This window comes from Amblyomma mixtum, chromosome 6 (assembly GCF_055824585.1).
Source record: "Amblyomma mixtum isolate Tamu chromosome 6, ASM5582458v1, whole genome shotgun sequence".
Taxonomy (NCBI): domain Eukaryota; kingdom Metazoa; phylum Arthropoda; class Arachnida; order Ixodida; family Ixodidae; genus Amblyomma; species Amblyomma mixtum.
In genome coordinates, this window is record NC_143017.1 from 125,603,062 (window position 1) to 125,625,860 (window position 22,799).

The 22,799-nt window shown below is 49.8% G+C and overlaps 1 protein-coding gene across 1 annotated transcript; it reads right to left on the bottom strand.

The window, feature by feature from the left end:
- Positions 1-210: 210 nt before the first annotated feature.
- On the bottom strand, positions 211-20,878 carry LOC149340291 (uncharacterized). Its single transcript, XM_089551099.1, has 10 exons — positions 20,875-20,878; positions 19,887-19,927; positions 11,298-11,526; positions 9,727-10,031; positions 8,635-9,005; positions 5,944-6,316; positions 4,174-4,455; positions 3,206-3,465; positions 1,792-2,095; positions 211-609 (listed from the first exon to the last, which is right to left on the bottom strand). The coding sequence occupies exons 1-10, from the start codon at positions 20,876-20,878 to the stop codon at positions 211-213; spliced, it is 2,568 nt and encodes an 855-aa protein (XP_089407225.1).
- Between the last annotated feature and the right edge of the window lie 1,921 nt (positions 20,879-22,799).

Here is a 22,799-nt window from a genome sequence, read left to right on the forward strand (position 1 = left end):
GAGACACAGTTCAACGCATTATTTGTTGCCACTTGGGCGCGTAAGGATAAAGACACTCGGATGCATGCTTTACAGTGCTATCTAGTTTATCTATTGTCACGTCGTCTTCCTCGGGAAAGTTCGGAGATAGTAAAATGTGTCTCGGCGTGTGGCAAAGGCACTTCGGTGGAGTTCAGCGTAATGCACAAGCTGCACTTCGCCAGACGCCGCTCAGAATAGCCTGCACCGGCGGTGTGGATTCATGGGCGTGCCCGGAGCGCATCTGAAGGTCTGGGCGAACTCTGGAATGTGCCGCAGCGCCGCGTCACACAGCGACTCGCTGACAGGGTAGTGGCTGCCCATGCACTTGGAGTAACAGGCCGCGATGAATAGCAACTGCCCGCCCGACACATTCTCCAGGTACGCCAGCCGCCGATTATCGCTGGCGTTGCGATACGCGTCGACCAGGGCGCCCAAGGAGACAACCTCGGCTGCTAGAGAGGCCACGTCTGTCGGGTCATCGGCGAACGAATCGTTTGTCAGGCATGACCGGAACTCGCCAAAGGAGGAGCCGCCTGCGCCCACGCTCAGGTACGAGCTGTAGAACCTCTCCCCCACGGCTGCTGCTACCTGGATAGATGACAAGGTCAGCTGGAGGTCATGAACAGCGGTACAGTACTCGTCGTCACCTCTTTGCAGAGAGGAAGGGCGAATAGGTTAGGTGTCTTTTTTGATGCCTCATTATGGAAAACCTGCTGTCCTGTCTTCGGTTGAAGCCTCTACCTGCCAGCTGCCACCTGCCACGGTTGGCAGGGGGAGTGCGCTAGCACTAGCTGGGTCACTTACGAAAAAAGCCGTTATGTGTCCTGTTGAAGCCTCCACTTGCGAGCTGCTGCCTGCCACGGTTTACAGGTGGCAAAGTGGAGAGAAGGAATCACCCTCTCCACTTTCGTAGGAGAGGGAAATGAAAGTTCGAGGATGAAGACGAAGAGAGGGTGACAGGCGAAGGGTGCGAGCGGAGAAATGGAGAGAGAAATGTCCCTTTCTTTTTCATGCACTAGCACTAGGTGGATCACTAGCGGTAAAGCTGTTATGTGTCCTGGTGTCGGAGGAAAACCGGTTCCGTGGCAGCTGCAGCCAAGTCGAAAGGCTGAAACCCGTTCACACCAGCTGCAGCCAAGTGTAACGAAGGATAGCGCGCCTGCTGCTGCCTAGGAAAAGAGGCAAACCGATCTCGCAGCGGCTGCAGCCATGTGGAAAGGCAGAAACCGCGTCGCGCCCAGCTGCCGCCTGTATTGTCTGTGAAACCATCATAAGTAACCTGTGGGAGGGTCCATACATATTGTGCTAGCGCACCTACGTCGCATTTAGATGAAAGAAGGAAATCGGGGGTTAATTTTAACTATTCAGCAATTGGCCATATTTTGCTATTCTTATCTGTGCAAGTTGTTGGGCTGGCTAGTTCGTTCTGCACTGAAGCTGGAAGCTGGATTTCACCAATTTCTAAAATCGCTTCACCTTTTCTCTGCAAATGCTTCGGGCGTCTTTCACATATCCCCCCCCCCCTTCACACACACACACCTTGCGACGAGCTATTAATCCGTAGCCAAGTTAACTAACCTTCATAGTCTTAGAGCAAAGAAAGATCCTTTGATAAGATTATGGCCCATAATACATTCTTGGTTGTTCAACGTCCCATATGGTGTGTGATTCGAGCGCTCATTATAACTAGCATCAGAAAAACATGCGGCCGGCTTCGTCGATCCTTGAGACCAACGCGGTAGGTATTCGTGTGGTCAGTGAGATAGATACCTTAGCTCCAAATCCGCCATGGTTTATCGCTGGCAGGGCCCCTGGGTCGTACAACGGAAAGGAGAAAACGTAAGGCAGCAGGATAAAGTCCTTGCGGTACTCGATATCTGCTGCGTAGGCCAAGGTGTCGATGGCCGTAATGGCCACCTTGATGTCCACGGGGCGGTAGAAGGTGCGCGACAGCCACGCGTTGCGCCAGTTCTTGAGGAACGAGTCGCCCATTTCACCCACGATGACGTCAGGGAAATTAGTCACAGGCCACGGCTCGAACATGCTGAACGCCATCTCTTTAGACTCCCACATTCTGCATAAGAACAGGGTCGGCTTAAGTTCCGATGGGATGAGAAGTTTGTCCTGGTTGAGGGGCAAGGCTTTGGCATTCATGGCAGATGTTATGAGCACCACTTGCGCCTAGTCTGAATGTCGACATATTAATTTGTCAGGTCGTTTATTATGGTTTTCTTTGAACTCATTCATTTTGTACAAGAAAGCAGCATTCTGCTTTCATCCCGCGTGCGGTGCACTTTGTGTTGCCACAACCTCCAGTCTTTTTCTTTTTTTTTTTGCGGCTATCATGCTGCCTTATATGGTGTGCAACTCGTGACTGAACAGTGTTTCTTATCTCGAGTGGAAACCACGGCAAAAGTTGTCCCACATGTCCGAATGTGTCGCGCCTGTACAGTCGTTCAAACGCTAGAAGGGAAAACGCGTTAAGCGCTCTTCATTTGTCCTGAACTAAGAGACCGCCTCTTCGTGTGTCAGTGCCCTGCAAAGATTAGTCACATTCTTTCCCTCAAAACTGCTTCTGCGTGTTTAATTCAAGAGGCCAAACGTATGTGGAACTTTTGTCAAAAGTGAAAACCTCAGGGAGCTTGTTTCTCAGCAGTCTAGTGGTGCTCTTCGAGCATAGACTGTTCATAGACTTCTTATAGACTCTACTGCCTTCCTATAGCTATTTCCTTTTGTCTATCTGCAGTATGCAGACAAAAGTCTACTGAAAGTGTATGGCCAGACTGCCTATAGGATTTGTATTGGTTTATGGTTTATGGGAGTTTAACATCCCAAAGCGACTCAGGCTGTGAGAGACGCCGTAGTGAAGGGCTCCGGAAATTTTGACCGCCTGGGGCTCTTTAACCTGCACTGACATCGCACAGTACACGGGTCTCTAGTATTTCCCCTCCATCGAAATTCGACCGCCGCGGCCGGGAATAGGATTTGTATTGCTTGTAGACTAGTGTGCAGGATTTGTCTACATAAAGTCTCTTGACTTTATAGAGAAATGTGCTTGGATAGTCTATAGGGCTGCCAGAAGAAATTTTTGCAAGGGTTATACTTAAGACAAAGGCTCGAGATCACCTCAAATCAAGACGCGTGGTGTGAGGTGCAGTCCCATTCGCCACCTGCTGCTACGCACCTTATCACTGTCACGTTCTCGCTATAGTCGGCCCAGCTGGACATGCGGTTCCTAAAGGCTGCTCGCACGGCCAGCGCGATTATCTCTGCGCTGGGGCGCACAGACTTGGGCAACACGTCGTTGGCGAAGCTGGCCAGTAAGTCCTTGCCGGTGCCGATGTATGCCCGGCTCAGGCAGAACGCGCCGTGCAGGATTCGGGCCCGCTGCGGATGGTCGTAGAAGTTCTCGATCAGCTCGCTGTTTGCAAATAGTGCTGCCACCTGCATCGTCAGGCCGCAGCGACTTAAAGCCATCATTTAAAGCGCCGCACGTACATACATTATAAAGAGAAAGAGTGGAAAGTGGAATCTATAGCAGTCCTTGCCCAGTTCTGGGGCAGTAACGTTCAGGTTTTCCTCTCGGAGAATTACAAGGTCCTTCAAACGTGCAATTCGGTGGCTGTGTTCGGAGCAGACGATGTTGGTGTTGACGTTATGGGGAAAGTGTATTTACAGTAATTAGATCCTTCTCCTTTTGTTCCTCATTTTACTTCATAACAGCAGGCAAAAGTGGTTGGTTTAAAATCTGTAGATTGCGACAAATATTTGTGGCTTTTAGCTACGGCTGTAGCCTCATTATAACAGAATGCAGTCACGACTTGTAGGCGCATGGCACGACAGACCACATTGTTTTAAAATGGTTTGTTGGCTTATGAGATTTAACGTCTCAAAGCAACCCAGGCAATGAGAGAGGCCGTAGTGAAGGGCTCCAGAAATTTCGACCACCTGGTGTTCTTTAACGTGCACCGACACCGCACAGTACACGGGCCTCTAGAATTTCGCCTCCATAGAAATTCGACCGCCGCGGCCGGGATCGAACCCGCGTCTTTCGGGTCAGCAGCCGAGCACCATAACCACTGAGCCATCGCAGCGGCTGTTTTAAAATGCCTATTGGCTTTTCGTACTCGTGTAAACCAATGTGACGCGCACCTGAACCGTGCACCAGGACACGTAGTCGTACATGTCCTGCTCGCCGTGGAGCGCCCACAGGCTGACGAAGGTGCTGAAGAACGCCAGGTTCCACGTGCGGAACTCGATGTGGTTTTGTACGTCGACGCCAACGTGCCTGAACGCAGCTGTCCATCTTGCCTGCGACAGGCTGGCTGCCGCGTTGTATACCACCTCGCCTGGCACCACGAAGAAACCAGGCGCGTTCATATGGAAGGCTGCCAGAAGAGGACTGAACATCCTGTCCTCTAGAGCCAGTATGTCCTGCAAAGCGTTACCAGTTGCCGGTAAAATCAGGGAAGTGCGCGCGGTTCAGGCTACAATGTATAGTTGTAACGAGTCAAACAAAGAGCACAAATGGAAACGGGACGACAGAGGAAAGCTTTCTCTAATAAAGTCATAGTGACCTTGACTTCTGTGCAGCCGCAATGTGGACTATCTGCCCTGATGACCATTTTAACGCGATATCATTAGGGAGCCCGTCTCGCTGAAAATCGTGAGCGAAAAATCCACGAAAAAATCCCAGACAAGCAGCCTAGGAGGCAGGTGGGCCACCTATGGTCACGTGACCTTGCAGCGTCACCACAACCTGCCCAACGGATTGTGAGCAAACTGCTCACCGTGGCAGCTGTAACAGCTAAATTAATGATTGGTCGCTCGGGAAGAGCAGCTTGTGTCACATAAGCCCCACCGGCGCATCCCAGGGCACTGGTGCATCGCTTAACCGCCACACCACTGCTCCAGGAGTGGTACTGGGACTCCCTGGGATCTATGAATGTAAAGTTGAGAATGACCAATACTGCATATATGGGAATTAACCCATTACGCTATCGCGTCATACCCTTAAGGAGGAGCTTAAGTGTTTCCTCCATTTTTTTTCTTGTCGTCTGTCGAAGTGCTTCCCCGTTAAACAATGCAGGTAATATAATGCAATAAATTCGGAGATATTTTTTTTCAGAATGGGCCAAATCCATAAACCGAAATGAAGTGAGCCTGTGCTGTAATGGCAAGCAAATGCATGCTTCTTTACTTAGCAAAAGCTTCTGCCTTTTTTCGCTTCGGTTGCGTTCTTTGATCAACACAGAGGATGGTCACGCAGGACAGTGGAGGTTACAATATTCAAGACCTTTTCGGCTTGAAAATTTTGGTATATGGCTACTTAACCAGTGAGATTAGGTGAATTTACTTTGCATTATCATTTTGCACGTAATTTAGGAGCTGCACCGCAGTAGGACCATCCTGTACAGGTTGGTCCGAAAATTCGGCTTATGGTGACTATGGCGCCTTTTGAGTCCCTTCCCAAAATTAAATTCTTCATTAACAGCTCTTGTCAGTAGCATGCACCCGAGCTAGCTTACTGCTTTTGAAAGCCAGAACACTCTACCAAAATGCTTTCTTTCAAGCCGCTGTAGCTAAAGCCCATGTTCATCCGCTAATTCCAAAGGACGACACATAATGATGGGGCGTGTGCACCGGTGAAAATTATGCTCAGCTCAATCAGGACGCTTTTCGACTCTAACATTCCATGTAGCAAAAACCGCACGCCTTGAATTGGACAAGGATCTCGCTCCTCAGTATCGCTTAGTACGCTCAAGACCAGCAGAATAACAGTATTACAGGTCAGCGGGTCAACCCGAGTGTTTTCGGTTACAAGTCGCAACACGACGGCGACACCTCATAATCAAGAGTAAGTCCCATACAGTGCCCACAGCGAAAGCCCCAGGAGAAAAGGAAAGCCGTGCAGAAAAGTACCTTCAGAGAGGCCACATCAGCTTGTCCGGATTTCCCTTCTTCGCCCAGGTCCCGGAACGAGTCCCGGAGGACGTCGAAGTACTGGCGGTGCTTGAAGTCTCCCTTAGAGATAAGCTCAAGGCGCTTGCGTACGATGAAGTTGAATCCCGAGTCAGTGAGCACGTACACGTCCGTCTTGTTGCTGTGCTTGCCGTAGGAGAGGCGGAACACGGCACTCCAGCCCAGCCTGTAGTCGCAGTGGAGCATCATGCGTACCAGGTCCCGCCGGTCAGCCGGAGGAGGCCGGTGAGGCCACGACACGCCAGCCTCGCGCAGCGCAGCCTTCACCTCGGCGAGCTCGTCTCTCTGCCTCTTGAGCAAGGCGGTGCAGCTCCTACGTCATTCAATTGACTGAGTTACCACCGAGCGTTTCGCTGTGCCTCCACCGCGAGGAAGCCTATGCTGGAAGCAACTTAAGTGTAACGACTGTTTTTCCGGCGACGCTACCGGGAGAAATTCGGCCCCGGATAAAGAAAGCTTGAGCAAATTCCGCTCTGTAGAAGCCAATCACAGCTTCTAATGTTCACGTGATGTTCAAGTCACCCGAATACGGTGTTGGTGGCCAGTGCGCGAGTGCCAATTTTTCTAGGCTGGCTGCATTAAAGGGGCACTGAAGACAACTTCACCCAATTTTATCGCAGTAAAAATTTATTTCCCGGCTCTTACTGGCAGTGTTTTCATTTGTCCGGCCGCAGAAGACGCATTTATAGCTGAGAAAATTAACTCTAAAAATCCTTCCACGTGTAGATTCAAATGAACCGCGGTTGCCTTTGTTTCAAAGTGAGTGGCAGTGTTGCCTCTGGGATTCGCGCGAAAAAGCTGCATTTATGCATGCATTTTAGTTGCGAAATTGGCCGGTGATGGCGACACCTGTATTTAGTTTGTTGCTGATTTCTAGCTTATAAAAGCCCAGTTCTTGGTGCACTTTTCGGTGAAAACGGTCTTTTAGTGACTAGAAAGCGGTACCCTATCGATTAGGGTTGACTTGTAGCTCTTCTGGTCACTTTGGCAGAGCTGCCCTGTTTGTCCCTTAGTATAGGGGATGTAGAAAGGAAGTGGATTGTTGGCAGATAGATGCAGAAGTAGTACTTTAACAGGAGTATGTGTCCTTTAGGTGTGTTCGTTATTCCAATGTCCACCAAATGTTTGAAAGTGCAGTCGGCCTGAAAGCATGTGGATGTAATGTTGCTGCATTCCAAAGGGTAAGTATACAATGCTCATAGAAAGTACAGATTATGTGGAAATAAACACAATAATAACAAAATTTCGAATGACGGCTAGCTTTCAAAAACTTACTGTGCCTACTAATTTCATTACCTTTTTGTCACAACTGCTATAATCGAAGCTAGCTACCAGCTGAGCTGTCACGTTAAAGTCCACAAAAGCTAGGATGTTAGAGAAGGGCAATAACTGTTTCACAGCCCCTTGAATCTGAATATTTTGAATGTGGCTGAGGTCTATAATAGTTTGTAACAAAGTCGGCATGGTGTATCTCTAAGATCCTTTTCGAGCACGCTAATTTTCCTGTGAAAGATAAAGCACAATAATGACACACGAAACTGGTACTTTGGGGTGGGCACCTGAACAACAATTGCTAAGCAGTCCTTCTCTTATCGTTGTGGCTGCGGATTTCGATTAGAGTTAGGTTTGTGATCCTGAAAGTATAACTGCGGTACTCACTCATTGCGCTGAACCTTGGAGGATAACAAAAAAAAAAAAAGAAACTGACAATTTGCGTAGTTAGGCCAAGGCGAATTAGGTGTGGTAGCACTTTGATTTTCACTTCGATGGCGTTCGGATCCATTGTTCTCGGATGGAAATTGTTCAGATAGCGATAGTGGGTTAATGTCCATGTGTGCGGAAATTTCTCATTCTCTACTTTACACTTATATATCCTTGGGAGTCCTCACACCACTCCTGGCGCAGTGGTGCAGCGATTAAGCGACGCGCCACTGCCCTGCGATGGCAGGTGCTGCCACCGGTGGCGCTTGTACGACCCAGGTTGCTCTTCCCGAGCAACCTCTTGGCTTCAGAGATCAGGTTTTTGCGAGAATGCTGGCAGTAGTGCTACTGCACTAAAACACCGTATCAATTAATTCCGTTATGTGTTGGCATTATTTGTTTGCAAGTTACTGGTGCCGCTTGTGAGACCAAGTTTGTTATTCCCGAGCGCTTCCTGTGCACTACCTGCCACGATTGGCAGGTGGAGGCTTTACACAGACGAACCTGGTTTGGTGACGTCATTGACAGGCTGCACCCAAAGTGGCGGAAACTAACCTCGAGCGATATGCTACGGTGAACCTCATGGACCCATAGTCGTGCTTCGGTACGCAAGCCTTCGAGAGCCTGCGTACACTGGTGCGTAGTTGGAGTACCGTTTTCTGGAAGTTGGTAAACAGCTCTCACAATGTGCAGAACAAGCCAGGAAGAGGAAAGTCGTACTGCGTTGACTTTATTACTTCTGGAAAGCGTACACGTAGTACAAAATGGGTGCCTTCACATCAGCGAAAGTGCATGGGGAAATAGACATGTGCTTTCAGGCGTGCAAACCTGGTCTGTCGTACCACAGCTATTCTGCACAGCCGGTGCAGCCCCTCGCGTTACGTCCGAGATTAAGGGGAGGCCCTTCTGGGCACGTCCCTGGGCGCGCACCTGTATACCATGGCTCCCCGTTGGAGCATGCTCTGTCCGGTGGGCGGCACGTCGATGGTGCCCACGATGCGTGCTATTCGCTCGATGTCCACGCCGAAGGCCTCCTCGCTGACCGCGAACAGGTGCCGCTTCCGCCAGCCGTCGCACACGAAGTGCGTGAAGCTCTGGCACGGGTCCACCGAGTGGTTGAGAGAGGCGTGCAGGCGCAGCACGTACTCGTCGCACGCGAGGGAGGAGCAGGTGGCTACCGACCCAGCCTCGCGGCGGGCCACCAGCGCCGACAGGACGTAGACAAATGCGGCGAGCGCCGCCGACATGCCCGCTATTGCCGTCAGGAAGTACCACAGGGGGGCCACAGTGTTCTGCTCTTCCTGTCAGCAGGCATGAAAGATGAAGGAAGGCGGGGAATTTGATTAATTTCCTTCCAGGATTACCTCTACAGCAATGTTTCTATGTGGAACATTAATCGCAGTAAGTGGCTTCGGCTTCTGTATGTCCTCACGGGGTGACCAATGAGAATGCTACCTTGGTTGGACGGGGAGTAGTCGCGCTCGTATTAGTCCTATGTAGTCGTGTAATCCACCCGGGCGTTGCCCGGTAGGCGTTCAATTGGGCGCTATCATGAGAAGTGGACAGTATAGATTTTTTTTTTTTTGTGCTGCGGCAGCTGTTTAGGCCACGTCTGCCGTTTATGTGGCGTCGGTGTAATTGATGTATCACTCTAACGCAGGTGCAGCGAGTCATACTGAATGCGCAGAATGGAGCGACGCGACGCATGACGTCACGCTGATTGGTCAGAATGGAGTGACGTCACACGTGACGTCATGACTGTGCGCTATGCTGATTTGTCACAATAATAGTCGAGAGGAGAGCAAAATATTATAGACTAACATCATAACTTTCAGTGGTAGCAAATTGCTATTGCGGTATACTAATAAAATTTACCAGCTTAATTTCGGTGCTGTTACATGGGCATCCCATTATATTTTGTGCTGAAAGATAACACCTAATGACTTAATACTGGAAGTAATGACTTAATACCGGAAGTAATGCGACGTAACGTGTGTCCCGCTGCCATTCCTGCTGCCTTACCTCGCTCTCCCTGGAACGACCGAGCTTGAGTGTGTCCTGAGACGCCCGGCGCGCTGCCAGCGGTGTCTCGAAGGCCGTGGCAGCCTCGAGTACCGCGGGGGACAGCGATGCACGGCGGTTGGGATCGGAAGCCCTGCGCATAGCTGCCATAGCAGCCGGTGTGACTCTGCATACGCTCGAACGGCGCGTGCCATACACCTCGGAGGCACCGGTTCGGGGCGGCGGTTCGTTGGGCGACGGCAATAAGCACTGCTGCTCGCCCAGCACTGCCTGGGCATCACTGGTCGGCAGTTGGTGGCTGGGCGCTGCGGACCAAGAGCATAAAGCCGTTAGTTTTATATTAGACTGTGTAGTCAGTCCGTATTGTATTCTGTGACGGCCGAGCGCAAAATAATGCATCAGACGCAGGGCATGTTCTTCTACGTGTCTGTATTCTGCGAACGGGGTTTCAGCGCACAAGTAAACACGACATGCAGTTTTTGACGTGTTTAGGTATATGAAAGGAGAAAATCTTTGGCGTAAGAGCCCCTTCTGGCCACCCGTGCCTTGGAGTCGAAGCTGGATCCCCTTTTTTGGGACCTGGCCTTCATGGAGCGCACTCTCGCCACATGGGCCATCTAGCCTATCATCCAGACCATCCGACCGATTAGTGTTTGTGGACACATACTCAAGTCGAGATCTTCTCTTGGCCTCCACATTTACCTTTAAGCTAAAACGCAATCCATGCTAGCGGAGGTTGAGTGTTCTGAAAACAAAAGCGGTTTTATAGTGGCTATTGATAAGCAGCCTTACTGGTGCTTGATGGCTTCCAGTTGCAATTAACCCTCGAAGCACTTTTCCCCTCTTTGCAAATCACGTGGACAGTCGAAATCTGGCATGCTCCCTGTCTTTCCTAGGAATGTATCATATCTACAGCTAGCCGAGCCGACCCCGTCAGTTGACCGTGAACTCGGTTAAGATTGCGTTCACCTCAGCCTCGCCAAGTGCGCTGTAAGCTCGCACCCCGACTCGTTTCAAGGGTTAGGCGTTCCCATCACCAGTGCGCAGGTTATTGGTAGCTGGGCGTCCCTTTCAGGCTAACCGAGCAAGCCAGTTCGAATCATCTGTCCTTTCTGAACTACAATCATAGTCACGTGTGTTCCTGGAATGCGCGTAGCCTTCCAGTGTAGTCGGCGCTCAGGGTGTTAATCCAAGCTTAAAGAGGCGATGTAATCTGTTGAATAATATGACATCACCTTGCTCCGATGGCAGGCCACTGCCTATATCCGCTCCCGCTCTTCTTGTCAATATACCTGCTCTCGTACTTATTTTACCTTTACCATTTAATTAATAGTTCCCGCTCGCCAGTGTTAGTGCTTTGGCAACGCCGCCATGACTAACGGCAGAAGTGATCACGTATGCGCGATAGGTATGCTCTAATGGGATAGCTGCGGCAACTCTTTCGGGCCCCCTTTTGCGTTTTAGAGCTCCCTTGAGACTTTCCCCAATGAGGTCGCGCCGCCACAAGAATTCAGCTTTTGAAGCCCTCTCCTTAAACTCTTCCAGTTTGAAAAGATGTTGGGTGCCATTACCTGAGGCTTGAGTCACTTCTCTGGTGGGTACTCGGCTGTCCAGGGAGCCACTGCCGGCAGCAGCGGCCGTCGGGGCGTCCTCCTGACAACCATGCTCTCGCTCGCTGTCTTTACTAGTTGCCCTATCTGACTTCGCCGACAATGATAGCTGCTGAGTAGTGGCGGAGTCGGGTTTGGTCTGCTGAGCGGGCTCTGTTGGAGTGACGGTGAGCGTGGCTGCAGTCGGAGCCTGTGAATGAAGACCGGTGAATTGGATGGTGATGCGTAGGCATCGAAAGGGAGGATAGACATGCACTACACGTGTGTAACAGCGAAGCGCCACTTTGCATGATGTACGACGGCTCTTTAGAGAATTAGTTGAAACAGCTATAAGTTGGAAGATATATGAAGATTGAAGATATATCAGCCCATCGCCGTGGTTCTTCTTGACCTGTTCTGCAAGTTGGAATCATGCTACAGAATAGGGACTGCTTCTGCAGCTCTGACTTCTGCAGGGTGTGCTAGCGAGGCTGTTAGATACAGAGTAAGCTAGAGCACGGAGGTGTGGCCATGGAATGTACTTCTTATCCTTCGTTAAATGAAGTAAGGAAAACAAATGACGGCCACTTGTTGCAAGCGGTAAATCGTTAAGTCATAAAGAGCTGCATGCACGTGCCAACTTTTTCCTCCTTCCCAGTAGTTATCGGCTTTTTTTTCGCAGTGTTATTTTTCTCCCTTCGAAAGGATTTATGCAGCGCAAAATGTATTGCACTATAGCCGGGCGAAGAATTGGTGAACTCCAGACTCAGTTATTTCCACTCCATATAATGTACAGCCCTGTCGTATCTCTGCAGATTACTATTCGGAAATCACGCAAGGTTGTACTGCCCCGTACCCTGCCTTTAGTTGGCGAATTAGCTTAACCAGAATTTTTCTCCCGCAGTGTTCTGGACTCATTTTGGGCTATGCTCTGAGAAACATTCGTTTTCTTCACAACTGAAGAAAGCCTGTCATGCATACCTGGTACTGGCTGAGATATTTTGGTTCACTTTTTTCTTCAGATTCCTTCTAAATTTGAAATGAGTGTACCTACGGGAGGCGTATATCAAGCGCACTGTTCCATACACTTTTCTAGGTAGGCCCCGCCGCGGTGGCTCAGTGGTTATGGCGCTCGGCTGCTGACCCGAAACACGCGGGTTCGATCCCAGCCGCGGCGGCTGAATTTCGATGAAGGCGAACTTCTAGAGGCCCGTGTGCTATGCGATGTCAGTGCACATTAAAGAACCCCAGCTGGTCGAAATTTCCGGAGCCCTTCACTGCGTCGTCTCTCATAGCCTCAGTCGTTTTGGGACGTTAAACCCCAATAAACCGAACCAAACTTTTCTAGGTAGCTGGAAAGGCGTGGTACACTGCTCGTCGACATTTGCCGCTGCCTACTGTACTGTACAGAACTTTTTAAGGCACGATAATTACCTACAACACAATTCACAAGAAAACGTATGCACGGCAGATTATTGCTTAGGGCTCAAGGTCACTCGTAAACACGCCAACGTTCTCCGCCAGCGTGCCTCTCGCGCTTTCAACTGTGTGGAGCACTGTACTTGACGCTCTAGCTTTTCCACCTCAGAAGCCAGCTTGTCTACAGCTTACCGCTGCTATGCATTTCTCCGTGCCGGCGTTGGATCCGCCCTTGCTAACGTGCATCCGCCTCAAGGCGCGCCGTAGGCGTGAAAGTTTTGACGTCTTGGACTTGCTCGTCCGAATCTTTGCTGCCATCGGCGCAGACAGCGACTGCGCAGAGCCGGCAAGGGTTCTTGGGATATGACGAGTGGTCTCCGGCTTGCCAATAGTAAGAAACTCTATGCCGGCTTGCCTTTGTCGTTAGACGACGAGAGCTCCATAAAAGGGGTTCCTCTTCTTCTTCTTCTTCTTCTTCACCTCTTTATAATGGCACATACCCACGTGGGGGGATCCTCGTTCCGTTCTTTTTTTCTTCTCCTTCTTCTTCTGTGTCTCGAAAGGAGGCCAGCGTACTTTCTTCTTTTTTTCCCTAAACTGCTGTGGTCGGTTTTCTTGGTGTCAACGGTTAAGGCAGAAGGGTGGAAATTGGTGTGGATTAGTGGGCCTTGCAGCCGAAGTGTGGCACTTACACTCGTTAATGGTATGAAGGAGGCCAACATTCGCAGAGACCAAGGAAAGCATAGGGGTATTTGCTTTGTTTTTCAATTCGGGGCGTTGAACAGTGAGTAATTAGTAGTGTGATAATTTCATTCCTGAAAGATAACTTATTAGACAGGAAAAGAAAAAAAAAAACACCACATGCCTCCAGTGGAATCCAAACCCATGTCATCCGTTTGTCGCGTACGGTGGTCTTCCAATTGAACCAAGGCGGCGGCTCTCCAACCTTCTACTTTCGGGTATATATATGTAGCGTGTAATCTAACCCTGAGAGTGTTCACCAGCGCCACCCTCGTCGATAGCGGTGGATATAGAGCGTCCTGTATTAACGTGAGGGTCACGTGGCACGTGATTGAACTACGAGGGCGGCAGCTGTGCGAGAGTCTTGTCAAGGTACCTATGGCCATAAAACTGCAGCAATCGAAGCCCTCTCTAAGCTGTTAAGCAGGCAAGGATAAAGAAAGGAGGAGCTTGTTGTGACAGAGAGATGAAGGAGGCCAACAGTCATCGAAATCAAGGAAAGCATAGCATTATTCTCTTTTTTTAATTTGTAGTGTTGATCTATGGGGAATTAGCAGTGTAATCATTTTATGCCTGAAATATAATTGACTACTAGGCAGAAAAACAACCACATTCTAGTTTACTGTGTACCTAATCAAGAGCTCGGCCTGCGTCCTGCTTATTCTTCCTTAGTTCTGGTTTCTTAATGACGTCGGAATAGTGAACTGAAACATTTCAATGCCACACCATGGATATATACGACTCAGGACTGTCTCTGCAGGCGTGCATGGGGTGCACTGAATAGTTTTGGAAGACGTTGCGCAATCAGTCATGGTTTTAAGTCCACGACTCTCCCTGCAGTGCGAGCGCTCCGCCATCCAGAACGCCACGTTTTCGACGCCATTACACGAATTAAACGAATCTGAGGCAAACGTTCGCAACAAGTTCATATAAAGGACATCTGGCTCGCAGAAATGACGCCATGGGTTCTCAAATCGGCTCGAAAGTCCTTATACTGACACATGGTCAGCCGATTAAGCGGTGTGAGGCGAGAGCCAATTACTTCGAGTCATATTTTGGAGCACTACTAGCTTACGTAACAGCCTTTACGCAAGCTTTCATCACAGTCTCTTATTCTAAGTACAGAATACCCGTGGAAACCTCTCATTATTCATTATACCATCTGTGCCCAGCATCTTTATGCAATATTACGGGAGTTCCTGCGCGAGCCCCTTGTGGGTAGCATCCGAGGAATTCATGCTGCTTATTTGATTGCAGGCTTGTTTCACTCATTCGCAAGTGTATATCTTGTCTTACCCGCGGCTTGCAGTGGCATTTCTTGCAGTTATTGTGAATCAAGAAGCACAGTTTGAAGTTCCTGCGTAATGCTGAAACGCCTGTTTTCTCATGCAGTGCACGCCCTTCTCCAAGGTATGTCGTTGCCAGACCTTGTGCTCAGTTGGTGCGCTCTGATGCAGAGATCGGCAGGATACGTAATTACTACGCGAGAAAAGGGAATATTCCAAAGTTCTGAGAACCTGGCGCCGAGTTCGTGCGGCTGACAGTTCACGGAACACTATACGAGCGAGAGAAAACTACATATACGCCCCAGTTAGCGCGAAAGGCCCGACGAGCCGCGGAGCTAAGGGAGATCGCCTGTTGCTGCCAGCTCCCCGCCGATCGATACCTGACAATCACTGCATCCGAATGAAGGGAAAGAAGGGAACGAGGGAAGACGGGAGTTGAACGGGAAGGAAAAATGGAGGAGGCGCGTGCGCGACTCCGAGTCGGCAGTGCAAAGGAAAGTTCTGCGGACAAGTCGCGTTGCGCGTGCGCGTTGTGATGAAATGCCTGCGCCATGCGCAATGGCGGTGTCGAAATAAGCGAGCCTCCCGCCACGCGAGGTCGCTGCTGCAGTGTTTGCAACATTAATCCCCTCCCCGCCCACCGCCCTCCTTTCGTGCCCCTCGCAGGCCGCGGCCGCATTTCCCGTGATCTCCATAACGGGAAGGAGTCATTAGCTGCTGCGGCGGGGAAGGGAGGCCCTAGCAACAGCCGGACTGCGTCACAGACAAAGAAAAGCGAAAGCGGGCGCGCTATCGATATTGCCCGTTCCGTGCTGCCCCCTGGCGACCGTCGGGAGTAGCGACGGCCGCGGCTGTGGCGGCGTAGGCGACTCGGAGATGGGCGCGTAGGAAGGACAGGGAAAAAAAGGACGCCAGGGACAAAAGAAAGCGCGTAGGCTTAGTGGGGCCGTGCCTTCTTGCCCTTTCCTAGTTTCTGCACAAAGCAAACACGGAGCCGCCAAGCAACACCCACGCTTCATCTTCTACGCCGTTCTGCAAAGCCTCTTTGTTTTGCCCACTTGGTTTGCGAAGTTTGTTTGCTGTTCGAAATGTGACGCACGCGTCTTAAGTATATAGACAAGAAAGTAAGGCAGGGATCAAACGAAAGTATAGTGGCTGAACACGCGAAGGAGGTAAAGTTGGAGGCTCCAAACGATGGAAAAGCGGAGGGTTGGGAAGAGAGAGTCGCAGCGCGTGCAAGGTCTTGCACGAAAGAGGGGAGGTGGGCTGCAGACGCAGGAGGACGTGGAAAGAACGGACTAGGAGCGGGCCGTGTGCAGTTGAAGGGCTTCGGAAGGGGGGGGGGGGGGGGGGGGGGCTGCTGCTTCGAAAGAAAGGTGCGGAGGAGCGAGGGTGTCGAATAATTGCGAGAACAAGCGTCGAACTGCGGAACAACATCGATCGCGACGCGGGGCCCCCCTCCTGGTGAAGCAACAGATTTCACCGACGCACTGAGCATGCGCGGTGCGCGTCCTTTGCGCGCGCTCGAGCGGTGGTGCGTCGACGCAGCTCAGCTAGCGGCACCGGGTGACGACTGTGCAGCCGCCGCTGGCGACGCCACCGTGGGGGCGAGTGCCCAGGTCGTCTTCGGCCCCGCCGCGCCGTCCGCCGCCGCCATCTTAAGGTCGACTCGGAGGCGGCGCGCCCGTAGGGGGTTCTGAGGGCGTCGGGACCTTGAGCATGGTTCTCTGGGGAGTCTGGACGAGCAGCTTTGTTTAGTTGATATCAATTGGCATATTTTGTTTCTTGCGTAGTATCAAGCCCCAGGTGGTCGAAAATTCTGGAGCCCTTCATTACGGCGTCCCTCATAGCCTTAGTCGCTTTCGGACGTTAAACCCCCATAAACCAAACCAAACTTCATTATATTCACAGTGAGAAGAGAGATAAAAATTTAGGGGGCACTTTGACAGTCTAAAGTGCGTAGAGGCGAAAGCGTTTTCCGCACCACTTTGCCTATGTGACACTGGTGACGTCACCATTCGATGACGTCGCACATAATTGATGACGAAGTAATGACAAATTACATTAATGACTAATTACTGATTAATCACTCAGCACTAATTGACTGGTAATTAATGGCGCTTAAGCTTCGCCTTTAGGAGTGGAACGCGACAGCGTGTTGTAGCGCTGCCAGGGAGTCCACGGAACGCCACCATCCGTTCGGCGCGATGCCTTGCCCTTTGAACGCAACGCTTTTTGAGGAAAGGAAATGGCGCTGTAATTCTCAGTCATCTCGGTGGGCACCTTAACCGCACCGTAACGGAAGGGAGGAAGTGGCAGTGAAAGAAGAAAGAGGGGCCGTAATGAAGAAACTGAAAATTGTATTTGAGGAAAGGAAATTACGCAGTAACTGTCTCACATATCTCGGTGGACACCCGTAAAAACGCGGACACATCTGTCGACACGGCTGCCGACACGGATTGCTAACGACAGCATGAGGCATTAAAGGCTTTCGCCTTAATAGGCCTTTAGTCAGCGCCAGTATAGACAAGCGTAGGTACAGGCCGTCTGGGTGCTCAGTCGTCATAGTGCGACCTTGTGACGTCCGGACAGCTCAACATTGAGGTTAGCGTCCACTGTCGGTTGGAGAGCCAGTGATGTCTCCAAGACGGCTATGAGGGCGAATGGGGTGGGGGGGGGGGGGGGGGGGGGGGGGGGGGGGTTGCAGGGAGAAAGAGGGACGTCTAGGTTGCATCCGCACTTCGGGTAACCTGTCATGAAAGCCGTATTTCGTTCGCGTTCGTTTCATCTATTGTCCCAGCTACGTATGTTCACCAATGTTTATGTAATGTGCGTCTTCGAAAATATGCCACACATGATGACATCCTCCATGCAAGTGGGTGCTGCAGCTGGAGATGAGAGCACCTCCCGTTGTCTTTATTTTCGTGGCCGGAAAATTTTGGAGTTTTTTTTTATCATTATTGCAATAAAAAAAAGTCTTCAACATTGTAGTAAGGTTAAAGGCTACTGATGTTTGACATCCGTGGCACTTATGGTCGAAAAAAAGCATGGCACACCGACTGATCGATATGTGTTTTTTTGCAAATTCTTTTGAGCTAGTTTACTTCATAGTATCTCATCGCAAACGTACGAGAAATCTAATGCACACTTAACAGTTTTAAGGTGATGATTTTCGAGTACTTCCACCCAGCGTCCAAAGCAAAAGTTCCTGTAACCAACGATACCAATGCTCCAAGCCTGTACCACCGAATGTCACACCGAATAACCTGGACACCGCAGTTCTTATTGTAATGCAATTTTCACTCAGCAAACTATGCTCCTCCTCTCCTACGTTGTACCGCGAGTACAGGTGCACCAACAAGAAATTGCAGTAGTGTGCTTGCGTAGCCTAGTCAGTAGGCTGGCACAATGTTCCATTCTTGGTATTCATCTTTATAGATTAAAACGTTATGTGGATTTTCCGTAACTTGACAGGCCTGCAGTTGATGAAAGTGTTTGGACAGGAGAATTTTTCAAATTTCTGATGCCTTCTGCTTACTAGCCTTTGTGGTATCAGGAGGCTGTTCGAGAGACATTTGCACAAATGATAGTCCTGAACCGCCCGGAACCCGCTTAAGAGCTTGGTTGTGGAGGTAATGTTAAATATTAAGTTTATTTCCCTTTCTCAAACGAAAGAGGAGGAGTTGAATGACTGTGCAAGAGCTTCGGACACATGGATGACCTCCGACGACCCGCTGGAATTTCGTTTTATTTGCTATAACCTGAATCCAGTCACCTTCCATAAATGATCGCTGATCCTTATTCCCGCTGCCCATTTATGACCTTGGACTCTGCATCCAAAATCCTTACTTGTGTGATCGCATTTTTGGAGATTTAGCAGCTGAAAATGCTTCAGAAAAGCAGTGGCGTGTTTCCGAATGCGCTGAGATCTCCGGGGGATTTTCCATGGAATTTATCGATTGAAAGAGAAGCTGCGAAGTTCGCCATGTTGGTTAAGCGATGCGTCATGTTGAGGACGAGGGTATTTCCACTCCTGAGGAGGCGCGTTCTACCTGCTATGCCGGAGACAGTGAATTATCTAGCACACTGAGTTTGTAGCTTCTAAGTCATACATGCATGTCCGCTTTCATTTCTTGGTTTTGTTCCGGAGTCACACCGTACAAACCGTGTGAATTTTACTGCCAAAGCAATAAAAGCAGAAAGGTGGACAGAGAATGGTGCAGAAAAATGTTAAATAAAAGAATAAAAAACATGCGATAATTGAACTGGGGTGAGTGCATATCAATGGGGTATGTAAAGAGGCTGGAAAGTTCGCAAAAAAGTGCAGTGTACTGCATATAAGAGAATACAAAAGTGAAGTGCACAGTGGTGCTGCGAAGGGCAGGCTGAGGGACCTAAACTCAATTCATCGACAGTGGCACTTGTATGAAGGTCTCCATGCTGTGCTCATTTGATGACTGCTCGTCTGCTTAAGCTGAGCATTCTAACAATACATGCTGCACCGTTTCACATGAGCAACAGCTGTCTCAGTGAGGACTGTCTGGTTGACCTAAGCGGTATAGGTAGCTGTTCGTCAATATGGCGGTCCGTCGGAGGCGATGGTAGACAGATATTCCAGGTGGCGAAAATGGCTATGCGGAATTATAGATGGTAGGGAAGGGGCAGTAAAACGAAGAAATGCATACGTAGACAGCTGGGCTAGTCGGTGTGAGTTCACCTGGAGAAACAGCGCTAAAGATGGTTTGGTTTATGGGGGTTAACGTCCGAAAGCGAATAAGGCTATGAGAGACGCCGTAGTGGAGGGCTCCGGAAATTTCGAACACCTGGGGTTCTTTAATGTGCACTGACATCGCACAGTACACGGGCCTCCAGAATTTCTCCTCCAAAGAAATTCAACCGCCGCGGCCGGGATCGAACCCGCGTCTTTCGGGTCAGCAGCCGAGCACCATAACCACTGAGCCACCGCGGCGGCTAGAACAGCGCTAAAGAAGGAACAAGAAAGGCGGACATGAGCGCTGACTATCAACTGGTGATTTAATTTTGAGAAAGTGCGAAAATATAGGCTTCTAACAGCTTGAAAACAAAAAAAAAAACACAACTGGAAAAGGTATACAACTTGGCTTACGATGGGGAGAGGAAAAGCACGTGCCCAGCTCGGTCTGCTAACTGTGAGTAAAGAAAAGCCAAACAAAAAGGGTCAACAAAAAAGATGTGTACAGCAACAGCAAAAGGCTAACTCGCGGCTTAGCGCGTGTCAAGAAACTGGTGATAAAGAAATGTGATCTCCTTTGGGAATGAGATGAGGGATGCTAACACAGGCTTGGTTTTTCGGTTAACGATGAAAGCTTCCCTAATTTTGCGTGCGCGCCGCTCATGATCATCATATTTCTCTGAGATGCTTGTTTTGTCAAGCACTGCAAATCAATCTTTGCAACTGACACAGTGAATAGCAAAGCGGCAACAGGTTGTCACCTTGGGTCACAACCTGCAGCATTCCTAATCAACGCGTACCCTCCGTAGTGGAACAATGAGGGCCGTATATTGAACGGGCAATGAGTGCCGGTTGGCTCTGTAGCGTTTTCATATGCGGGGAAGCCCTTGTGATTCCTTCCTGGAACTGGGAGCCAGTTAGCTGCCGACATGAACTTATATATCATAGTCACCGCCGCCACCCACGGAAATATTGGTACAGGTGAGCATTTGCCCCTCGCTTAATAAAGTATGCTGCAACAGTTACCTGTAGCCGCAGACCACCTGCTCTGTATTCTTGAGGTGTTTTGTCTTAACCTCAATGCCGACCACAACCCAGCTGCTTTGTAATGTGTGCAGTTGGAATCTCCGAGAAAGAAAATGCGTAGAAGCGGTGCAGCCTGACCTTGTTGATGTCGGCACACCTTCCAGTCGTTAAGGATATCGAAAGATCAGTCTGCAGTGTTGCGACAACCGGAAAAGCCATCACATCACAGTTCGTCACAGCACGTCACAAAATTAATTTAAATTGTTAAAAATGCATGGTTTCACACAGATAGCGCTTTATAGGAGAAAATGAAATGACCGAAAAAAGTGTGTCCGCGGGAAAGCACCCTAATTCGTTCACACTGTCATGTACTCACCCATCCTGCCTTGTAATTATATCTGCTATTAACATCGCCATCGCCATTGTCTCACGATTAACAATGCTCAAAATTAGTTCTCTCGTAGGACTCCTTCTTCGAAACTAACGGGTCGTGCTTCATGCATTTATCACGCCTAGCTGCAAAAACCAGCTACATTTATAATAAATCAATGCCTCCGTTATGACACGTGGCCTCCCGACCACCTAAAATCGAAAGAAATTCTGTCTCAAGAATTGCACCAGTTCTCGACATGAAATCTTTCATTATTATTGCGTACACGGCATTGAGTCTGCGGACTTTCAGTAGCGTCTACGTTAATGGCACTGTCCATCTCAATACAAGCTGAAGGAGTCCCGCACACTCTTCAACAGCGCGCTTTCATAATGGAGCTAGCTTTTGACTTCGCAATACCCCACACGATGGAGTGCCACTATTTCGACGGAACCCTCGGGGCGGTGTTTCGACGGAACCCTAAAGCGCGTTCGGAGAGCACCGCGCAGTCTCTGATGCTCGGCGCGAACGTCGTCCTCGCTATCCATTTTCGGGGAAAACTCTTCGCTTTCTCGCTCTCGGCGGATTCAGAGTAACAGAGCGATGGACTCGAAGCGAGGCGGCTTGCACAACGACGAGCTGCCATATTACGCAAGACACTGCGCAAGACGGCGTCCCCCTCCGGCCTCTTTCCCGTCTTGCCTGCGGCGTTCGGCGCTTGCAAAACACTGCGGATGTGACCCAATGCAGGTGCGCGCACGCGTACATCCTGCAGTTTCCTCACCGCCTTACATGGAGTCGGCTTTGCACCGGAGACGACGTGGTTGCCGCAAGAGCGCGTCGCTGCTCTCTGATCGCGCCACTGAGGCAACCTTTTTCGCCGTTAACGGGCGCTGAGCGTATGCCACGTGTCCAGTCACTAAGGTTTGCCCAATCTGGGGTCCACCAGAATCTCATTGCTAGAGATGTAACATTTTTAAAAATTTGTTTAACTTTTGTTTACAGCGCACCTGCAATACAGGGAGGGGCGCGCTAAAGCTGTGGCGAAGCACCTTGCTAAACTCTGTCCGCCTACAGAAAAAAAAGAAAGTGTTCTCGAGAGAATTCCTATTTCTCAAAGTCCCTATCCAGCCTGGGGAAGCGCGTAGAATCTGGTGGCTTCTATTCTCTTTTTTCTGTATTTTTCTATTTTTCTATTCTATTTCTTATCAAGGTATCAGTTTGATGGTCTCGTCTGCGCTGTTTCATCGACTGAATTATGTGCACATGTCGGCACTATTCTGTTGGCAATATGGACAGTGTCCTAGTTATCTTTGCTCATGTGGTTCAGGTTGATTTACGGAGGTGGTCGGGTGGAGGGGGTTACACTTGCGTAATGGATCCGTTTATCTTTCATCTCTGATCAGAAGGAAAAAAAGCGGGCTTGATTGCAGTTTCTCATGCAAAATTTATCGTCCCATGTCTGGGGGCACATAAGTCTTCGCTGCTTCCCATTAAATCCTTTCAACCCAAGGTGCGGGGATGTGATGTAGTACAGCAGTTGCCAGCATAAATAAAAGCAGAATTGATCAAAAATACGTTCGTTATACTCTATCAAAGGTGGTGCGTGCGCATCATGTTGTTGAGGCCTCATCCGCTTAAGATTGCTTCGAGCGCAGCAGACTATACTTTGTAATTTTTATTTATTCTGTAATTACTCTTTTTTTTGTGCGTGTTCCCGCGCCAAGCCGAATTGCGTGTTTTGTAGCTTGTTCTGCCTCACGACGTGCTACCCTGATACATAGGGGCCAGCGCTTATACCGCTTGGCAAGGCTTTTACGAATGAAAGTATGTGAGATACTGTGAAGATGTTTCGAAAACAAACTTGCAAGTTACAAAAACTTCGAACTGGGCATCTTGGCTCACACGCGCATAATACGACGCTCGATCCC